This window comes from Copadichromis virginalis, linkage group LG2, assembly GCF_057382275.1.
Source record: "Copadichromis virginalis isolate Kocher_CV1m ecotype Utaka linkage group LG2, C_Virginalis_male_GT1.1, whole genome shotgun sequence".
Classification (NCBI taxonomy): domain Eukaryota; kingdom Metazoa; phylum Chordata; class Actinopteri; order Cichliformes; family Cichlidae; genus Copadichromis; species Copadichromis virginalis.
The window spans coordinates 30,881,919-30,900,598 of record NC_140619.1 but is presented as its reverse complement, the minus strand read 5'-3'; the positions used below and the strand labels follow the sequence as shown (position 1 = coordinate 30,900,598).

Sequence of the window (18,680 nt, the reverse complement as noted above, 5' to 3'; positions counted from 1 at the left end):
ATTTAAAATCGCACAATGGACCTACCTCCTCAGAAGGACGTCTCCTGTCAGGGAGTACGAGAGTATTTGCGTGACTTCCAGGTACTATAGTAGATCCTATACTCATTCTGGGTCCAACGAGCATGTACCGCTTCTCTCCTGATCTGTACTGGATGCTGTGACACAGTGTCCCATCATAATTAGTCTCTGGCAGATATTTGGAAGTATAGTCTGTGGATTTGGAGCACTGCATTGCAATCAGCACTACGATGCTGACGAGAAAAAGTACAGAAACTGCGCCCAAAGTTATCATGAGGTAAAATATGACATTACTGTCCTCATCATCTTTTGCTGTACTTTTAACATCAGAAGCTGCAAAAGCCTCTTTGGGCTCCACAAGTTTGACAATCACAGTAGCTGTTGCTGAGAGAGAAACGTTGCCGTTGTCTTTGACCAGTATGAGCAGTTTATGCTCAGCCTCGTCTGTCTCTGTGAATGAGCGAAGTGTTCTGATCTGTCCTGTATAGCGGTCCAAAGCAAAGAGACTGTGGTCAGTTACTTCCTGCAGTGAAAAGAGCAACCAGCCGTTATATCCTATATCAGCGTCATAGGCTCTGACTTTAGTCACCAAGTGTCCTGCGTTGACGTTTCGGGGAATCTCCTCCACACCTTGAGCAGAACCGTTGGAGCTGAGTGGGTACAGGATGACTGGAGCGTTGTCGTTCTGATCCAGGATGAAGACGTTGACTGTGACATTGTTGCTTAGTGACGGAGTTCCAGAATCTGAGGCAACAACTTGGAACTGGAAAGTTTTCAGCGTTTCAAAATCAAAACTTTTAAGGGCAGTGATTTGTCCATTTTCTGAATTAATATTTAAAAATGCTGCGTTTTTCTGTTGACTGCTTTCCTCTCTGATTATACGATAAGTTAAAGCCGCGTTTTCATTCAAATCTTTATCTGAGGCAGAAACTGAAAATATCGGCTTTCCAGGCTCGTTATTTTCTACCAGGTAAAGTTCAACTGGATTCTGTGCAAATTGTGGCGCATTATCATTCACGTCTGACACATCAATACTCAAAGTTCTGGATGTAGACAGAGGAGGCACGCCACAGTCTGTAGCTGTTATTGTGACGTCGTAATGGGAAACTGATTCTCGGTCTAATTTATGTTTAATAACTAAAGAGTACATGTTATCTTGAAATGACGGTTTTAAATCAAATGGCACATTGTCTGAAAGACTACATATTACTTTACCGTTTAAACCCGCGTCTTGGTCTGTAATACTGATCAAAGCCACCACAGTCCCAGGTTTGGAATCTTCTGATACAATCTTTGACAAAGATGTCACCTCTATCTCAGGTTTATTATCATTTACGTCAAGCACCTTGATAATCACCCTGCAGTCGGTACTCATCGGAGGTTGTCCTTTGTCTGTGGCGTGTACATCTAGTTTATAAACATCCACCGTCTCAAAGTCAATGTTTCCTTTTACTCGAATTTCACCAGTGTTTTTATCTAAGCTAAACAGTTCATAAATCTTTCGGTCAAGTTGACCACCGAAAACGTACTCTATTTCTCCGTTTGAACTTTCGTCCAAATCAGTTGCATTTACGGTAATTACACATGTATTCACCTCTACATTTTCGTGTATTGTTACTGAATACACTTCTTGACTAAATGTAGGGTTATTGTCATTTGAATCCAGGACTATGACTGTGACATTAAGAGTCCCTGATCTCGGTGGATTTCCTCCGTCAATTGCTGTCAGGATCAGTTTGTGTTTATTTTCCTTTTCTCGATCCAAAGCCTTCTGTAAAACTAAGAATGGTATCTTGTCCTCTCCCCTCTCTCGAATTTGTAAACTAAAATGATCGTTATTGATCAATTTGTACATCCGTACTGTATTAGTAACAACATCTGGATCATGTGCAGCTGGCAACTGAAATCGTTTACCTGGGAAAGTAGACTCTGAAATCTCCAGTATGCTTTCTTCCTCTTGAAAGCTGGGTGAATTATCATTTACGTCTATGATTTCCACTCCTACATAATGTACTTCCATGGGATTCTCAGCTACCATTTTTAGGTTTATCAGACAAGGAGAAATGCTTTTGCATAGCTCTTCTCTGTCAATGTTCTCTTGAACAGAGAGGACGCCATTTCTCGGATTTACTAGAAATTGATTATTTTCAGCCCCAGAGACAATACGAAACTGTCTTTCCTCTAGTGAACTGATGTCCAGTCCCAGATCTTTTGCCACATTCCCAACAACACTTCCTACCGTTACTTCCTCTGGAACTGAATATTTTATCTGAGCTGTAACCCGCTCCACACAGCTGAGCATCAGAGAAAAGCTGAGAGCAAACCACCAGCACTGCGTTCCTCGTCTTTGTCCTCCTGGCTCCATCGTTTCGCTTTATGTTTCCAATTATATACCCACTTAAAAGTCCTTTGAGCAAAGGAAGTAGTTTAAATAACAAAATATCCAGTGCGAAATGTGTTGCAGATTCCAAACAAACCGATGTATTAATCACGGCTACACTTGTTTCTGTGGAAGGTACCGTCTCCTCTCTGTCGACCAGAACAAAAACTGTATAGAAGGGGCAGGGCCAGCACTAAAATATACCAGTGTGATGCTGATATGACACTGACACCTTGTGGACTAAACATATGAGTATATGTTGATAAACAAAACTACCACATAAACTGCAACATCAGCCCGTCTGCAAGTTGTCGCTCCGTGTCTAGAAAATTGTTCTAATTTTTGCTAGTAACGTATGTGTTTCAAAGTAATACATCCGAATAACAATTTACTTCTACGAATTAAAGGCAGCAAATTTTCAGTTTTTTTCAAAAGAGTATGTTGATCAGTTAACCCACTTCAAGGCTGTCATATCATCGTCCCTAATCGTAGTAGTCAACATCTTATTTGTATTAGTATATCCAAGTGTTGTATTTTTCTTTAGGTCAAAGCAATTTAGCTTCGTGTGCGATTATTACTCTAAAAGAAAAAAGTGTGATTTTGACAAAATTGAATGATGATTGAGTGAAACGATGACAGGGTTTGAAGGCAATTAACAACATTTTTTCCAAGGAAAACAAATAAGAATCAACTACAAGGGACCTATGGATTTCTAATAAAAACAAACAAACAAACAAACAAACTCATAGACGCCTAAATCAATATAGCTACTGAATCGTGTAATTTAATCCCTAAATAAACACGCGACATTTTTAGTAAAAAAACAAAAACAAAAAACAACAACACAGAGAATCGAATTCTCATATTATGAACAAAACAAACTTAAATTTCAGCAGTTTAACCACTTGCCAGGACCATGGACAGTGCTAACAAATATGCTGCAATTCAGGTGTAATATTATCTTTAAATCAGGAACATTATATGTTTTACTTCTAAAGGGAACACGTCTGGTAAGACAGTTAAAACTTAAACATGGTCTTACCTCTTCAGAAGGACGTTTCCTATCAGGAAGCATTAGTGTATTTGCATGACTGCCCGGTACTATAGTAGATCCTATACTCATTCTGGGTCCAACGAGCATGTACCGCTTCTCCCCTGATCTGTACTGGATGCTGTGACACAGTGTCCCATCATAATTAGTCTCTGGCAGATATTTAGACGTATAGTCTGTGGATTTGGAGCACTGCATTGCAATCAGCACGATGATACTGACGAGAAAAAGCACAGAAACTGCGCCCAAAGTTATCATGAGGTAAAATATGACATTACTGTCCTCATCATCTTTTGCTGCACCTTTAACATCAGAAGCTGCAAAAGCCTCTTTGGGCTCCACAAGTTTGACAATCACAGTAGCTGTTGCTGAGAGAGAAACGTTGCCGTTGTCTTTGACCAGTATGAGCAGTTTATGCTCAGCCTCGTCTGTCTCTGTGAATGAGCGAAGTGTTCTGATCTGTCCTGTGTAGCGGTCCAAAGCAAAGAGACTGTGGTCAGTCACTTCCTGCAGTGAAAAGAGCAACCAGCCGTTATATCCTATATCAGCGTCATAGGCTCTGACTTTAGTCACCAAGTGTCCTGCGTTGACGTTTCGGGGAATCTCCTCCACACCTTGAGCAGAACCGTTGGAGCTGAGTGGATACAGGATGACTGGAGCGTTGTCGTTCTGATCCAGGATGAAGACGTTGACTGTGACGTTGTTGCTTAGTGACGGAGTTCCAGAATCTGAGGCAACAACTTGGAACTGGAAAGTTTTCAGCGTTTCAAAGTCGAAACTTTTAAGGGCAGTGATTTGTCCATTTTCTGAATTAATATTTAAAAATGCTGCGTTTTTCTGTTGACTGCTTTCCTCTCTGATTATACGATACGTTAAAGCCGCGTTTTCATTCAAATCTTTATCTGAGGCAGAAACTGAAAATATCGGCTTTCCAGGCTCGTTATTCTCTACCAGGTAAAGTTCAACTGGATTCTGTGCAAATTGTGGCGCATTATCATTCACGTCTGACACATCAATACTTAAAGTTCTGGATGTAGACAGAGGAGGCACGCCACAGTCTGTAGCTGTTATTGTGACGTCGTAATGGGAAACTGATTCTCGGTCTAATTTATGTTTAATAACTAAAGAGTACATGTTATCTTGAAATGACGGTTTTAAATCGAATGGCACATTGTCTGAAAGACTACATATTACTTTACCGTTTAAACCCGCGTCTTGGTCTGTAATACTGATCAAAGCCACCACAGTCCCAGGTTTGGAATCTTCTGATACAATCTTTGACAAAGATGTCACCTCTATCTCAGGTTTATTATCATTTATGTCCAGCACCTTGATAATCACCCTGCAGTCGGTACTCATCGGAGGTTGTCCTTTGTCTGTGGCGTGGACGTCCAACTTGTATACCTCCATATTCTCAAAGTCAATTTCGCCTTTCACTCGAATTTCACCAGTGTCCTTATCTAGGCTAAATGTATCATACAATTTAGGGTCAAGTTCTTCACCAAAAAAATATTCAATTTCTCCGTTTGAACTCTCGTCCAAATCAGTCGCCTTTACGGTAGTTACACTTGTACCCGCATCTACATTTTCAGGTATCGTTACTGAATAAACTTCTTTACTAAATGCAGGATGGTTATCATTTGAATCCAGGACTATGACTGTGACATTAAGAGTCCCTGATCTCGGTGGATTTCCTCCGTCAGTTCCTGTCAGTATCAGTTTGTGTTCGTTCTCCTTTTCCCGATCCAGAGGCTTTTGTAAAACTAAGAATGGTATCTTATCTTCTCCCCTCTCTCTAATTTGCAAACTAAAGTGATCGTTATGGTTTAATTTGTACGTTCGTACTGTATTAGTAACAACATCTGGATCATGTGCAGTTGGCAACTGAAATCGTTTACCTTGGAGAGTTGATTCAGGAATTTCTAATATTTTTTCTTCATCAGGAAACCTTGGTGAATTATCGTTTACATCTATTATTTCCACTCCTACATAATGTATTTCCATGGGGTTTTCAGCTACCAGTTTTAGGTTTTTAATACATGGATGTATTTTTTCGCACAGCTCTTCTCGGTCGATATTTCCGTGAACATACAGAACGCCATTGTTCGGATTTACTTCAAAATGAGCATCTTCAGCTCCAGAAACAATACGAAACCGTCGTTCCTCTAATGAACTGATGTCCAGTCCCAGATCCTTTGCCACATTCCCAACAACACTTCCTACCTTTACTTCCTCTTGAATTGAATATTTTATCTGAGCTGAAACCCGCTCCACACAGCTGAGCATCAGATAAAAGCTGATAGCAAGCCACCAGCACTGCGTTCCTCGTCTTTGTCCTCTTGGCTCCATCGTTTTCGTTAAGATAACAAAATATGTATCCACTTAGAGGTCTTTACATCCAAGACCGTGGTCTAACATTAATTTTTCAAAACATAACATCCACTCTGAAATATACCCAATATTCCGAAGCTTCCCATGTATAAATCACGGCTACACTTGTGTCTGTGGATAGTGTCGTCTCCTTTCTGTCCACCACAACAAAACCTCTGTGGAAGGGGCAGGACCAGTGCTATAACACAAAAACTGGATGCTGATATTACACTGACACCGTGTGGATTCAAAAAAATTAAGACATTTTTACGTTTTGAAGATTTGTTTGTTTGTTTGTCGTTGTTGTTGTTTGTTTGTATATTAAGATAGTTGAGAATTGACGCAATAACAGGACCCGGAATGGGCTTAGGGCATTTGGGTCGTCTACTTAATCCAGCTGGAAACAGTATTACGGACTATTTTTAAAATATACCATCAAAAAATCAGCAATATCAGTGTGTTTGCAAATTGGATAGTTCCATTGTGCTTATTACGTATTTATATAGCTTTTCAAGTTGCAAAGACAGGGAAGTGTCACGATCAAAGCTTTCAGTTCACGTACCCTAATCATAATAGTGAATATTACCTTCCATAAATACAACGTTATTCAGGTATGCATCCCTCCTTTACTACAAAAATACTTAAATAAATAAAAATAACAAAATAAGATAAAATAGGATAAAAAAAATTTTTAAAAATTCAGAATAAAGACATTTCTTTCTTGCTTTTCTTTACGGAACCAGTACACTGCACTTAATGAGAACCAAACAAAATATGATTTCCTGTTATTTACCTGCACTACAAAACTTCAACACGGATATACAGAACACTGATTAAAATTATTTGCATTATATAGTAAAATGGACCGCATGTTTTATCTCCAAAGAGAGTGGTGTTTGCCAGGAGGGAATTTTGTTTTCATTCCCGAAACAGCTTTAAGTAAAAACGTGCTCTTACCTCTTCAGATGTTCTTCTCCTATCAGGAAGCACGAGAGTATTCGCATGACTGCCCGGTACTATAGTAGATCCTATACTCATTCTTGGTCCAACTAGCATGTACCGCTTCTCTCCTGATCTGTACTGGATGCTGTGACACAGTGTCCCATCATAATTAGTCTCTGGCAGATATTTAGAAGTATAGTCTGTGGATTTGGAGCACTGCATTGTAATCAGCACGACGATACTTATGAGAAAAAGTACAGAAACTGCGCCCAAAGTTATCATGAGGTAAAATATGACATTACTGTCCTCATCATCTTTTGCTGTACTTTTAACATCAGAAGCTGCAAAAGCCTCTTTGGGCTCCACAAGTTTGACAATCACAGTAGCTGTTGCTGAGAGAGAAACGTTGCCGTTGTCTTTGACCAGTATGAGCAGTTTATGCTCAGCCTCGTCTGTCTCTGTGAATGAGCGAAGTGTTCTGATCTGTCCTGTATAGCGGTCCAAAGCAAAGAGACTGTGGTCAGTCACTTCTTGCAGTGAAAAGAGCAACCAGCCGTTATATCCTATATCAGCGTCATAGGCTCTGACTTTAGTCACCAAGTGTCCTGCGTTGACGTTTCGGGGAATCTCCTCCACACCTTGAGCAGAACCGTTGGAGCTGAGTGGATACAGGATGACTGGAGCGTTGTCGTTCTGATCCAGGATGAAGACGCTGACTGTGACATTGCTGCTTAGTGGCGGAGTTCCCGAATCTGAGGCAACAACTTGGAACTGGAAAGTTTTCAGCGTTTCAAAGTCAAAACTTTTCAGCGCAGTGATTTGTCCATTATCCGAATTTACATTCAGGAAAGATGTAATAGCATCCTGTAGACCATCACCTCTCACGATTTTATATGTAATCGCTGCATTTTCATTCAAATCATCATCAACTGCGCTCACAGAAAATATTGGTGCGCCCGGGGTGTTGTTTTCTATCAAATACAACTCAAATGGATTCTGACTAAAAACTGGTGTGTTATCATTTACATCTGACACCTGAACACTCAGTGTTTTCACTGTTGAAAGCTGAGGTTCACCGCAATCAGTAGCTGTTATTGTGATATCATAGCGGGAAACAGTTTCTCTGTCTAAACGGCCCTTTGTAACGAGCGAGTACATGTTTTCCTCAAGTGATGGCGTCAGATCAAATGGAACATCCTGCGATACTTTACAAATAACCTTCCCATTAACGCCTGAATCTTTGTCGACAACGCTGATGAGAGCGATGACAGTGCCGGGCTTTGAATCCTCTGGGATTAAACTGGACAGTGATGTTACTTCAATGTCTGGTTTATTGTCGTTCACGTCCTTTATTTTAATCACAACTCTACTTTCGGCTTTCCAGGGTGGCTGACCTTTATCTGAAGCCTGCAAATCTAGCCTGTACAGCTCCGTTTCCTCAAAGTCTACTTTTCCCTTTACACGAATCTCACCGGTGATGCTGTCCAATTCAAAGGTGTCGTGCACTTTTTTCTTTTGTGTTTTTCCAAAGTTGTATTCAATTTCACTATTCAAACCTTCATCCAAATCTGTAGCGTTTAATTTTACAACAAATGTTCCTATTGGTGCATTTTCATCCAGTGACACAGTATATACATCTTTGCTGAACACAGGTCGGTTATCATTCGCGTCTAGCACGGTGATGGTTAAATTAAGGCTTCCTGATTTCGCTGGACTCCCCCCATCTACGGCTGTTAACAGTAAACGATGCTCCGCCTTTTGCTCTCTATCCAAAGACTTTTTTAGTACTAAAAAGGGCATCTTGTCCTCTTCACTGTCTCTGAGTTCAATATCAAATAAATCCGTGGGATTCAGTGTATATTTTCGAAGTGATTGTGCACCAAAATCAGGGTCTCGGGCAGCATGAATTTGGAAACGAGTACCTGGAGGCGTATTCTCTGCTATTTCCAGTCGCTGTTCGCTTTCTGGAAAAGTCGGCGAATGATCATTAATATCGGTTATTTCAACTCCAACATAATGTATTTCCAGTGGGCTTTCAACAACAATTTTCAGGTTTATCAAACAAACCTTGCTTCCATCACAGAGCTCTTCACGATCCATTTTTTTGCCAACATACAACACTCCATTGTTCTGATTTAACTGAAACAGATAGTGATTTGGACCCGAAACAATACGGAATTTCCTGCCAGTTAAGCTGCTGATCTCTAGTCCTAAATCCTTTGCAACATTTCCAACAGGGTATCCCACCTGAACTTCTTCTGGAACAGAGTATCTTAACTGCGCCAAAATTCTCTCCGCAAAGCACAGCAACACAATCCCGGCGATCCACCAGCAGTTCACGCGGTGTCTTTGTCCTCCTTCCCCCATCCCGAGGTAAATATATAAGGGCTTTCTCGGAGGCAAACTCAGTTATCCTATCGCTTATGGAGTCAGTCTCATTAGAACATTTTCACGATTCTCCAAAAGATGAAATTCTATTAACGAAGATTTACCGCTTTTGGTTTTATTTGATATCTAGCCTCCTCTGCACACTCCCTGTGTACACCTCCACCAGATAGGAACCACAGATGGGCAGGGCCTGTGCAGAATGAAGCGCACAACCATTCCCAATGACATACCGACACCAAGTGGTTACTATAGTATGATACGAAACGCTTTGGATGAAGCTGAAGCCTGCCTGTTACAGCTGGTCACCTTCATATCTGGTATTCTGTAAGTAACGCAACAATGTGATTCAAATAGTTTTTATTAAAAAGCAAATAGGATCAATAATAATCCCTTCAGTCGAGAACACTTATAGAGGACTCAGTCGCGCCTACTACAGACTTTCTGAAAGGGATGTATTTAAGTCAGGGCAGACATTCATTTGTAATGGTGGTCACACGGATGTAACACAGTTGAAGAGGTGCTCATCACTTTTATATGTTCAAGTGCATAGTGTGGAGAATTTCATCAGGACTCGAGGCAATCGGATGTAAAACAAAGTATTTGTGAGGTTTTTTATTTGTAAATCGGTCAGATTTGACCCGAACACGACAGGAAGGTTAATAACGCTATTAGAAAGCTTTCTTCGTGTAATTAATTTAAAAACAAAACCTCTTCACTTACTTAAACTGATTAATGTTTGTCGGTAGCAAAAAGACAAGCAGTTGGACTTTATCAAGGAGAACAGAGTGACTTCGGAAGCATGAAAAGTTCATCCAGCTAACCAAAGCGATGTTTCTTAATATTTATATACTCAGTTACATATTGCAGATAGGAAAATTTGAACAAGACATGCTTTAAAAAATACATTGTGACAAGAGTTTCAGGGACAAAATTGCAGCAAAACATTTTTAGGAGCGCAAGGATAAACAGGGTTGTGCAAAAGTTTGGTATTAAGGCCTTACCTCTTCAGTTGCACCTCTTCTGTCGGGAAGCACGAGAGTATTTGCATGGCTCCCAGGTACTATAGTAGATCCTATACTCATTCTGGGTCCAACTAGCATGTACCGCTTCTCTCCTGATCTGTACTGGATGCTGTGACACAGTGTCCCATCATAATTAGTCTCTGGCAGATATTTAGAAGTATAGTCTGTGGATTTGGAGCACTGCATCGCAATCAGCACGATGATGCTGACGAGAAAAAGCACAGAAACTGCGCCCAAAGTTATTATGAGGTAAAAGATCACATTACTGTCCTCATCATCTTTTGCCGCACTTTTAACATCAGAAGCTGCAAAAGCCTCTTTTGGCTCCACAAGTTTGACAATCACAGTAGCTGTTGCTGAGAGAGAAACGTTGCCGTTGTCTTTGACCAGTATTACTAGTTTATGCTCAGCCTCGTCTGTCTCTGTGAATGAGCGAAGTGTTCTGATCTGCCCTGTATAGCGGTCCAAAGCAAAGAGACTGTGGTCAGTCACTTCTTGCAGTGAAAAGAGCAACCAGCCGTTATATCCTATATCAGCGTCATAGGCTCTGACTTTAGTCACCAAGTGTCCTGCGTTGACGTTTCGGGGAATCTCCTCCACACCTTGAGCAGAACCGTTGGAGCTGAGTGGATACAGGATGACTGGAGCGTTGTCGTTCTGGTCCAGGATGAAGACGTTGACTGTGACATTGTTGCTTAATGACGGAGTTCCAGAATCTGAGGCAACAACTTGGAACTGGAAAGTTTTCAGCGTTTCAAAGTCAAAACTTTTCAGCGCAGTGATTTGTCCATTATCCGAATTTACATTCAGGAAAGATGTAATAGCATCCTGTAGACCATCACCTCTCACGATTTTATATGTAATTGCTGCATTTTCATTCAAATCATCATCAACTGCGCTCACAGAAAATATTGGTGCGCCCGGGGTGTTGTTTTCTATCAAATACAACTCAAATGGATTCTGACTAAAAACTGGTGTGTTATCATTTACATCTGACACCTGAACACTCAGTGTTTTCACTGTTGAAAGCTGAGGTTCACCGCAATCAGTAGCTGTTATTGTGATATTATAGCGGGAAACAGTTTCTCTGTCTAAACGGCCCTTTGTAACGAGCGAGTACATGTTTTCCTCAAGTGATGGCGTCAGATCAAATGGAACATCCTGCGATACTTTACAAATAACCTTCCCATTAAAGCCTGAATCGTTGTCGACAACGCTGATGAGGGCGATGACTGTGCCGGGCTTTGAATCCTCTGGGATTAAACTGGACAGTGATGTTACTTCAATGTCTGGTTTATTGTCGTTCACGTCCTTTATTTTAATCACAACTCTACTTTCGACTGTCCAGGGTGGCTGACCTTTATCTGAAGCCTGCAAATCTAGCCTGTACAGCTCCGTTTCCTCAAAGTCTACTTTTCCCTTTACACGAATCTCACCGGTTATGCTGTCCAATTCAAAGGTGTCGTGCACTTTTTTCCTTTGTATTTTACCAAAGTTGTATTCAATGTTGCCATTGGAACCTTCATCCAAATCTGTAGCGTTTAATTTTACAACAAATGTTCCTATTGGTGCATTTTCATCCAGTGACACAGTATATACATCTTTGCTGAACACAGGTCGGTTATCATTCGCGTCTAGCACGGTGATGGTTAAATTAAGGCTTCCTGATTTCGCTGGACTCCCCCCATCTACGGCTGTTAACAGTAAACGATGCTCAGCCTTTTGCTCTCTATCCAAAGACTTTTTTAGCACTAAAAAGGGCATCTTGTCCTCTTCACTGTCTCTGACTTCAATATCGAATAAATCCGTGTGACTCAGTATGTATTTTCGAACTGAATGAGCACCAAAATCAGGGTCTCGAGCGGCATGAATTTGGAAACGAGTACCTGGAGGCGTATTCTCTGCGATTTTCAGTCGCTGTTCGCTTTCTGGAAAAGTCGGTGAATGATCATTAATATCGGTTATTTCAACTCCAACATAATGTATTTCCAAGGGGCTTTCAACAACAATTTTCAGGTTTATCAAACAAACCTTGCTTCCATCACAGAGCTCTTCACGATCCATCTTTTTCCCAACATACAACACTCCATTGTTCTGATTTAACTGAAACAGATCTTGAGTTGGAACCGAAACAATACGGAATTTCCTGCCAGTTAAACTGCTGATCTCTAGTCCTAAATCCTTTGCAACATTTCCAACAGGGTATCCCACCTGAACTTCTTCTGGAATGGAGTATCTTAACTGCGCCAAAATCCTCTCCGCAAAGCACAGCAACACAATCCCGGCGACCCACCAGCAATTCGCACGGTGTCTTTGTCCTCCTTCCCCCATCCCGAGGTAAATATATAAGGGCTTACTCGGAGGCAAACTCAGTGATCCCATCGCTTATGGAGTCAGTCGTATTAGAATATGTTCACGAAACTGTAAAAGGTGAAATTCCATTGACGAAAATTTACCGCTTTTGGTTTTATTTGATATCTAGCCTCCTTTGCACACTCCCTGTGTACACCTCCACCAGATAGGAACCACAGATGGGCAGGGCCTGTATAGAATGAAGCGCAACCATTCCCTATGCCATACCGACACCAAGTGGCCACTACATAATGGTACGAAACCAAAACAGTTCACCTGTTCCCTTTTCCCGCCACTTTACTTTTGACTTTTTGAAGTCTAACGCTTTGGAGGAAACTGAAGCCTGCCTGCTACAGCTGGTCGTAGTCATATCTAGTATTCTGTCAGAAACTCAAAACTGTGAGTCAAATGTCTTTTATTAGCAAGTAAATAGGATCAATAATAATGCCTTCAGTGGAAAATACTTAAAGGGCACGCAATCCCGCCCACTACAGACTTTCTGATAGTGTATAATTAAGTCAGGGCAGACAGGAAAGATATACTGTATATTCCAAAGAAGCGGAGCGTAAGAATGCTGAGAGAAATGGACATCTAAACGTTATTTGAAAGACCGGTGAAGTGATTGTTGTCTTAAATGGTTCATTCCCCAGAATTAAACAATTTCAGCACATTGGACAGCGCAATTACGCTGACACAGTCAAAAGAGGAAATATTTATATCGATAACTGCATTTATCGTTTTTCTTTTTTTAATAACACTGTCTTCACTTACGTAAACTGATTAATGTTTGTCAGCAGCAAGCAAGACAAGCAGTGGGACTTTCTTGAAGAGAACAGATTGGCTTCGGAAGCATATAAATTTTTTACAGCTAACTTTAACCGATGTTCCATAATACATATATGTCAGTTACATAATTGGGACATTGGAACAAAAGTGAAACACATGCTTTAAAAGACCACATTGTAACAAGAGTTTCAGAGACAGCATTACAGCAAAAAATTTAGATGAACACAAGGATAAACGTGGTTGTGCATAAGATTGGTATTAAGGTCTTACCTCTTTAGTAGCACCTCTTCTGTCGGGAAGCACAAGTGTATTTGCATGGCTTCCTGGTACTATAGTAGATCCTATACTCATTCTGGGTCCAACTAGCATGTACCGCTTCTCTCCTGATCTGTACTGGATGCTGTGACACAGTGTCCCATCATAATTAGTCTCTGGCAGATATTTGGAAGTATAGTCTGTGGATTTTGAGCACTGCATTGCAATCAGCACAATAATGCTGACGAGAAAAAGTACAGAAACTGCGCCCAAAGTTATCATGAGGTAAAATATGACATTACTGTCCTCATCATCTTTTGCTGTACTTTTAACATCAGAAGCTGCAAAAGCCTCTTTGGGCTCCACAAGTTTGACAATCACAGTAGCTGTTGCTGAGAGAGAAACGTTGCCGTTGTCTTTGACCAGTATTACCAGTTTATGCTCAGCCTCGTCTGTCTCTGTGAATGAGCGAAGTGTTCTGATCTGTCCTGTATAGCGGTCCAAAGCAAAGAGACTGTGGTCAGTAACTTCCTGGAGTGAAAAGAGCAACCAGCCGTTATATCCTATATCAGCGTCATAGGCTCTGACTTTAGTCACCAAGTGTCCTGCGTTGACGTTTCGGGGAATCTCCTCCACACCTTGAGCAGAACCGTTGGAGCTGAGTGGATACAGGATGACTGGAGCGTTGTCGTTCTGATCCAGGATGAAGACGTTGACTGTGACATTGTTGCTTAATGACGGAGTTCCAGAATCTGAGGCAACAACTTGGAACTGGAAAGTTTTCAGCGTTTCAAAGTCAAAACTTTTTAGTGCTGAAACCGTTCCGTTTGCTTCGTTTATATTTAAAAACGTGGTTATAGTGAGCCCCGGGCTCATACGGACAAGTGAATATGTCACTGCCGCGTTTTCACCTCCATCCGCGTCAGTAGCACTGACTGAGAAAATGGACATTCCTGCCTTGTTATTTTCAAGTACATAAAAGGTATACGGGCTTTCAGTGAAAAGAGGCCTGTTATCGTTAACATCTTGCACCTCTACCTGTATTACCTTCGTTGATGACAAAGTTGGGCTTCCTAAATCCTTAGCTGTTACTGTAATGGTATACATATGCGTTGTTTCCTTATCCAGGTAATCTTTGGTAACCAAAGAGTATGACTGACCGTCAGGGGAGGGCTTCAAATCAAAAGGTAAATGAAGGGGCACGCTGCAAACCACCTGTCCGTTCACACCTGAGTCAAGATCCGTCACACCCATTAATGCCACCACGGTTCCAGGGGGCGCATCTTCTGGAATGCGACTCGAAAAAGATGTGATTTCTATTTCTGGTGGGTTATCATTCACATCTTCCACTCTAATAATTACGCTGCAGAGTGTGGACAGAGCCACAACACCTTTGTCCGTAGCCAGTACTTTAATCTCGTAAACTTGGGTTTCCTCGTAGTCCAGGCGTCCTTTCACAACTAGTTTTCCAGTTTTACTATCCAAATCAAACGTATCGGACGAGAGTCCTCTAAGTTTACTCTTTAAAGAATATTCAATCTCACCGTTCAGCCCTTCGTCTGAGTCAGATGCATTTACCGTCAGCAGAAATGTTCCAGCGGGTGCGTTTTCCTTTATCGTTACTGTGTACTTTTGTTTTTCACAGACTGGTGGATTGTCATTTACATCTGATACAATTACCGTGACATTAATCGTTCCAGATTTTGATGGTTTTCCTCCATCTGTAGCTGTTAATAGTAACCAATGCTGAGCTGTATGTTCTCTATCCAAAGGTCTTTGTAATACTAGGAACGGAACTTTCCCGTCATCCCCAAATTCCTCTGTTTCCAAACGAAAATACTGGTACGGATTTAGCTTATATGAATGTAATGAATTCAAACCCACATCTAAATCGTGTGCTCCTTCCAGCTGAAATCGAGACCCCACTAAGGCAGACTCCAGCACCTCCAGTGTGTAATTTTCTTCAGGAAATTTCGGCGAATTGTCATTTACATCGAGGATTTCAACTACGACCTGGTGCATTTCGAGTGGATTTTCTACAACTGCTTTTAAATTCGTGACACATGGGGCAGTTTTTGCACACAGCTCCTCTCTGTCTAATCTCTGGTTCACTAACAAAACTCCATCCCTTGGATTTACCTCGAACAGATCTCGCTTTGTTCCTTGCACAACTCGAAGATTCCTATCAGCCAGTCTCCCAAGATCCAGTCCGAGGTCTTTGGCTACATTTCCAACCGCTGTCCCTGGTTTTAATTCTTCCTGAATGGAGTACCTTATTTGAGCAGAGATTCCTTTTAATTTGGTCAGAATCAGCAGCGCCAGACAAAAGGAAAACCACACATCCTTCCATCGTGCTTTCACGTCCGTGATCTCCATTGTTTGACAAAAGCTTTTTAATTGGCGGTGGAAAAAATCCTTAAACTAGCCTATTTAGGAACTTTTAATTCCCTCGAATGAAAAATAAAGTATAAATGTCTGCGAAAGCCATAATTTTAGCAGCAGGGCGTCTGTTAGGTCGTTCTGTCAAACCGTCTCTTTGGTTGTTACTGAGTATACATATAGAAGAAAAGATGGCCATTCATACGCCATCAGTGTGGTGATATGTAGTGTGATAGCACCACCCGCTGTCACTGTAACGATGCTGCACTGACTATATAACCTATCCCTTTCAATTTAGCCCGAATATTGTTGCTCAAACATTAGCCCACATCAGCATTTTACACAATACTAAATAGAAATTATGAGCTGACACTTTGAATATTTCCTTTTTATTTTTAAAGTGTACAAGCACATTCTGAAGTACAAACTCGAGAGAGTCGAGAGAGGAAGTCTCCCCGCCCCAGTTCTTAGGAGTTGAAAGTTTTACTCCCAGTAAGTCCTGAATATAGCCTTGACAGATTTCACCCTCTTGCGTTTCAGCTGACCATCATGGAATAACCAATATTTTCTTGTTATCCCTACATTTAACTGCTCTCAATAAATAGTAAGTTGAACTGAGCTTTTCTTCTCATTTTAGATTCTTCTTCCCTTCTAGATTTCTGGCAAACTAAATCTTTTTTGGGAGGAAATCTCCATGCAAACAATAGGAAAACATTCTACAAGGATTGATATGTAATACAAAGTTTTAACTACTTTAGTATGTTGATGTTAAACCTGAACACATTCTCTCTTCTTACACTGCATGCGGCCTTCCAGCACACACCCACAGTCTTTAGTCTATTTCAGATGTGAGCAGTGACATCGCATGGAATCAACCTGCAAGTACAGCTAGGAGTCCATTCACGTGGAACACATTGTTCTTATCTGAAAATAACAGAAGGCTTGCCTCTCTACCGCAGTGCATATAGAAATGCGTGGGGAATTGTAAGAGAAAGAAGAACACAACAATCCTCCTTGCAACAATTAGAAAAGCAAGTGACCATATAGCCTCAGATAGTCGCACCCCTCCCACTTGCTACCCACGTATTGGTTTTGGATTTACGCTAAATATATACGTGCGCGTGCACGAGTGTTGCAGCATTCTGCATCACTTCCTCCCTTTTCAACCTCGATCACCCTCTCTTTGCTGCAGCAGTGATGCAGAGTGTTACAAAGCACATATTTTCTCTCTTTTATTATAAACCCCTGCTAAACGAAGGTTGCAGTTATATTTTCACAGCCAAGCCTGGAAGCTGTGCATGCTTAAGTTGAGGGAGTGGTGCAGTCGTGCGGATATTACATTACAGGCACCTTCACAACTCCAGTGAGCAGAGCAGGTCGCCATGGCAACGCAGCTCTTTTAGGTGGGTCTCTGTCCGTGGTGCTGACAGCAAGCAGGCGCCCTCGCGAGAAGGAGAGGGGGAGGGGTGCGGAAGCTGTGAATTCTGCGGACAATATAAACTGCATCCATATACTTAAAAAAAAAAATAAATAAATAAATAAATAAATAAAAAAAAAAAAAAAAAAAAAAAAATATATATATATATATATATATATATATATATATATATATATATTTGAAGAGAGAGAGAGAGAGAGAGAGAGAGAGCAACTGAGATACCAGACATAAATAAAAAAAAACCACTGATGTGTGGTGTGCATGTGTTAACCTACTAGTGCCAGCTGGTTGTCGTTCTAGCGCTTTTGTTACACACTGGTGCATTGCTGTGTCATGCATCACTGTGCTAGTCTGTTAGTAGAGCAGAGCAGCGGACAACAGAAACCATATTAATGAAGAAAGAGGCGGAGAAATGTTTCTTTTCTCATCCTGTTTCCTACTTCAATTGGCTCCAACACAGTTTAATCATAACTAGAGTCAATTTAGAAGCCTTTGTTCTTGTTTTGCATATATAGACGCAGACATATATGGAGGTTTTTCTTGGTTATGCTAGAATGTGATTCTGAAGTTAAAGTGTGTATAGAAGATGCTAAAATAACTAGTGCTGTTGGCCTGATTACTATTATTACCTCCTCATGACCTCATCTCTCAGGGGAGATGAGGTCATGTCTGCACACAAAGAGTCTCAAAGAGAGACAGCCTTATGCTTTCAGCCAGCCACTGAATAAAATACAAATACACTCATTATCTTTAAAGCAGTGTTCATGATAAACAAAACATTTTGCATTGTAACAAAATGTTTTATATGCCCTTAATTTATTACACAGCTCGTGGCATTTATCACGATTAATAAGGCTTTGTTTAAAGATTCATATTGTTACAGGAAAAATGATTCTATGTTTCTTTACCTTCTTTTAAATGTACAAAGATGCCTTTTGTCTGCCCTCTGCCTGTGGTTAGATTAGTTTAGAATTATCTTTTTAGTCTTTCCCAGCAAACACATCTTGTTTCTGGGACATATTGTTTTAGATTGTTTTATCTTCCCTAGCTCTCTGCTGACGAGACTAGCACCATATATGGAGTTGTTTTATTTTATCTGTTTATTATTTGTTATCCTGTTCTCACTGTCTCTGTGCTCTGTGCCTATAAAAATTACCAAGCCACTGTGCATGGTGTGAGTTGTTCTTAGCAGCTCACCCGTGTACACGTTTGATAAAGAAAGTAACTTTGTCTCATTGTGTCTTTATTTCTCCTGGGTTTTTTACAGAGTTTTCCCCCGACACATATACTGCAGACTCA

The 18,680-nt window shown here is 40.8% G+C and overlaps 1 protein-coding gene and 1 pseudogene across 4 annotated transcripts in view; both read right to left on the bottom strand.

The window, feature by feature from the left end:
• Positions 1-12,647, bottom strand: part of LOC146717655 (protocadherin alpha-C2-like) — a 214,921-nt gene extending 202,274 nt beyond the window's left edge. Inside the window, exon 1 of one of the 4 annotated variants that reach the window (XM_085479021.1) lies at positions 10,151-12,647. In XM_085479021.1, the coding sequence (XP_085335147.1) occupies positions 10,151-12,553 (2,403 nt within the window). In that variant the 5' untranslated portion in view covers positions 12,554-12,647. Of the gene's footprint in view, positions 1-25; positions 2,540-3,440; positions 5,967-6,776; positions 9,293-10,150 lie in introns of those variants that run through there. The other 3 variants (XM_085479234.1, XM_085479144.1, XM_085479170.1) reach the window with 3 other exon arrangements.
• A 730-nt stretch (positions 12,648-13,377) lies between these two features.
• On the bottom strand, positions 13,378-16,091 carry LOC146717654 (protocadherin alpha-8 pseudogene; annotated as a pseudogene).
• Positions 16,092-18,680: the final 2,589 nt, after the last annotated feature.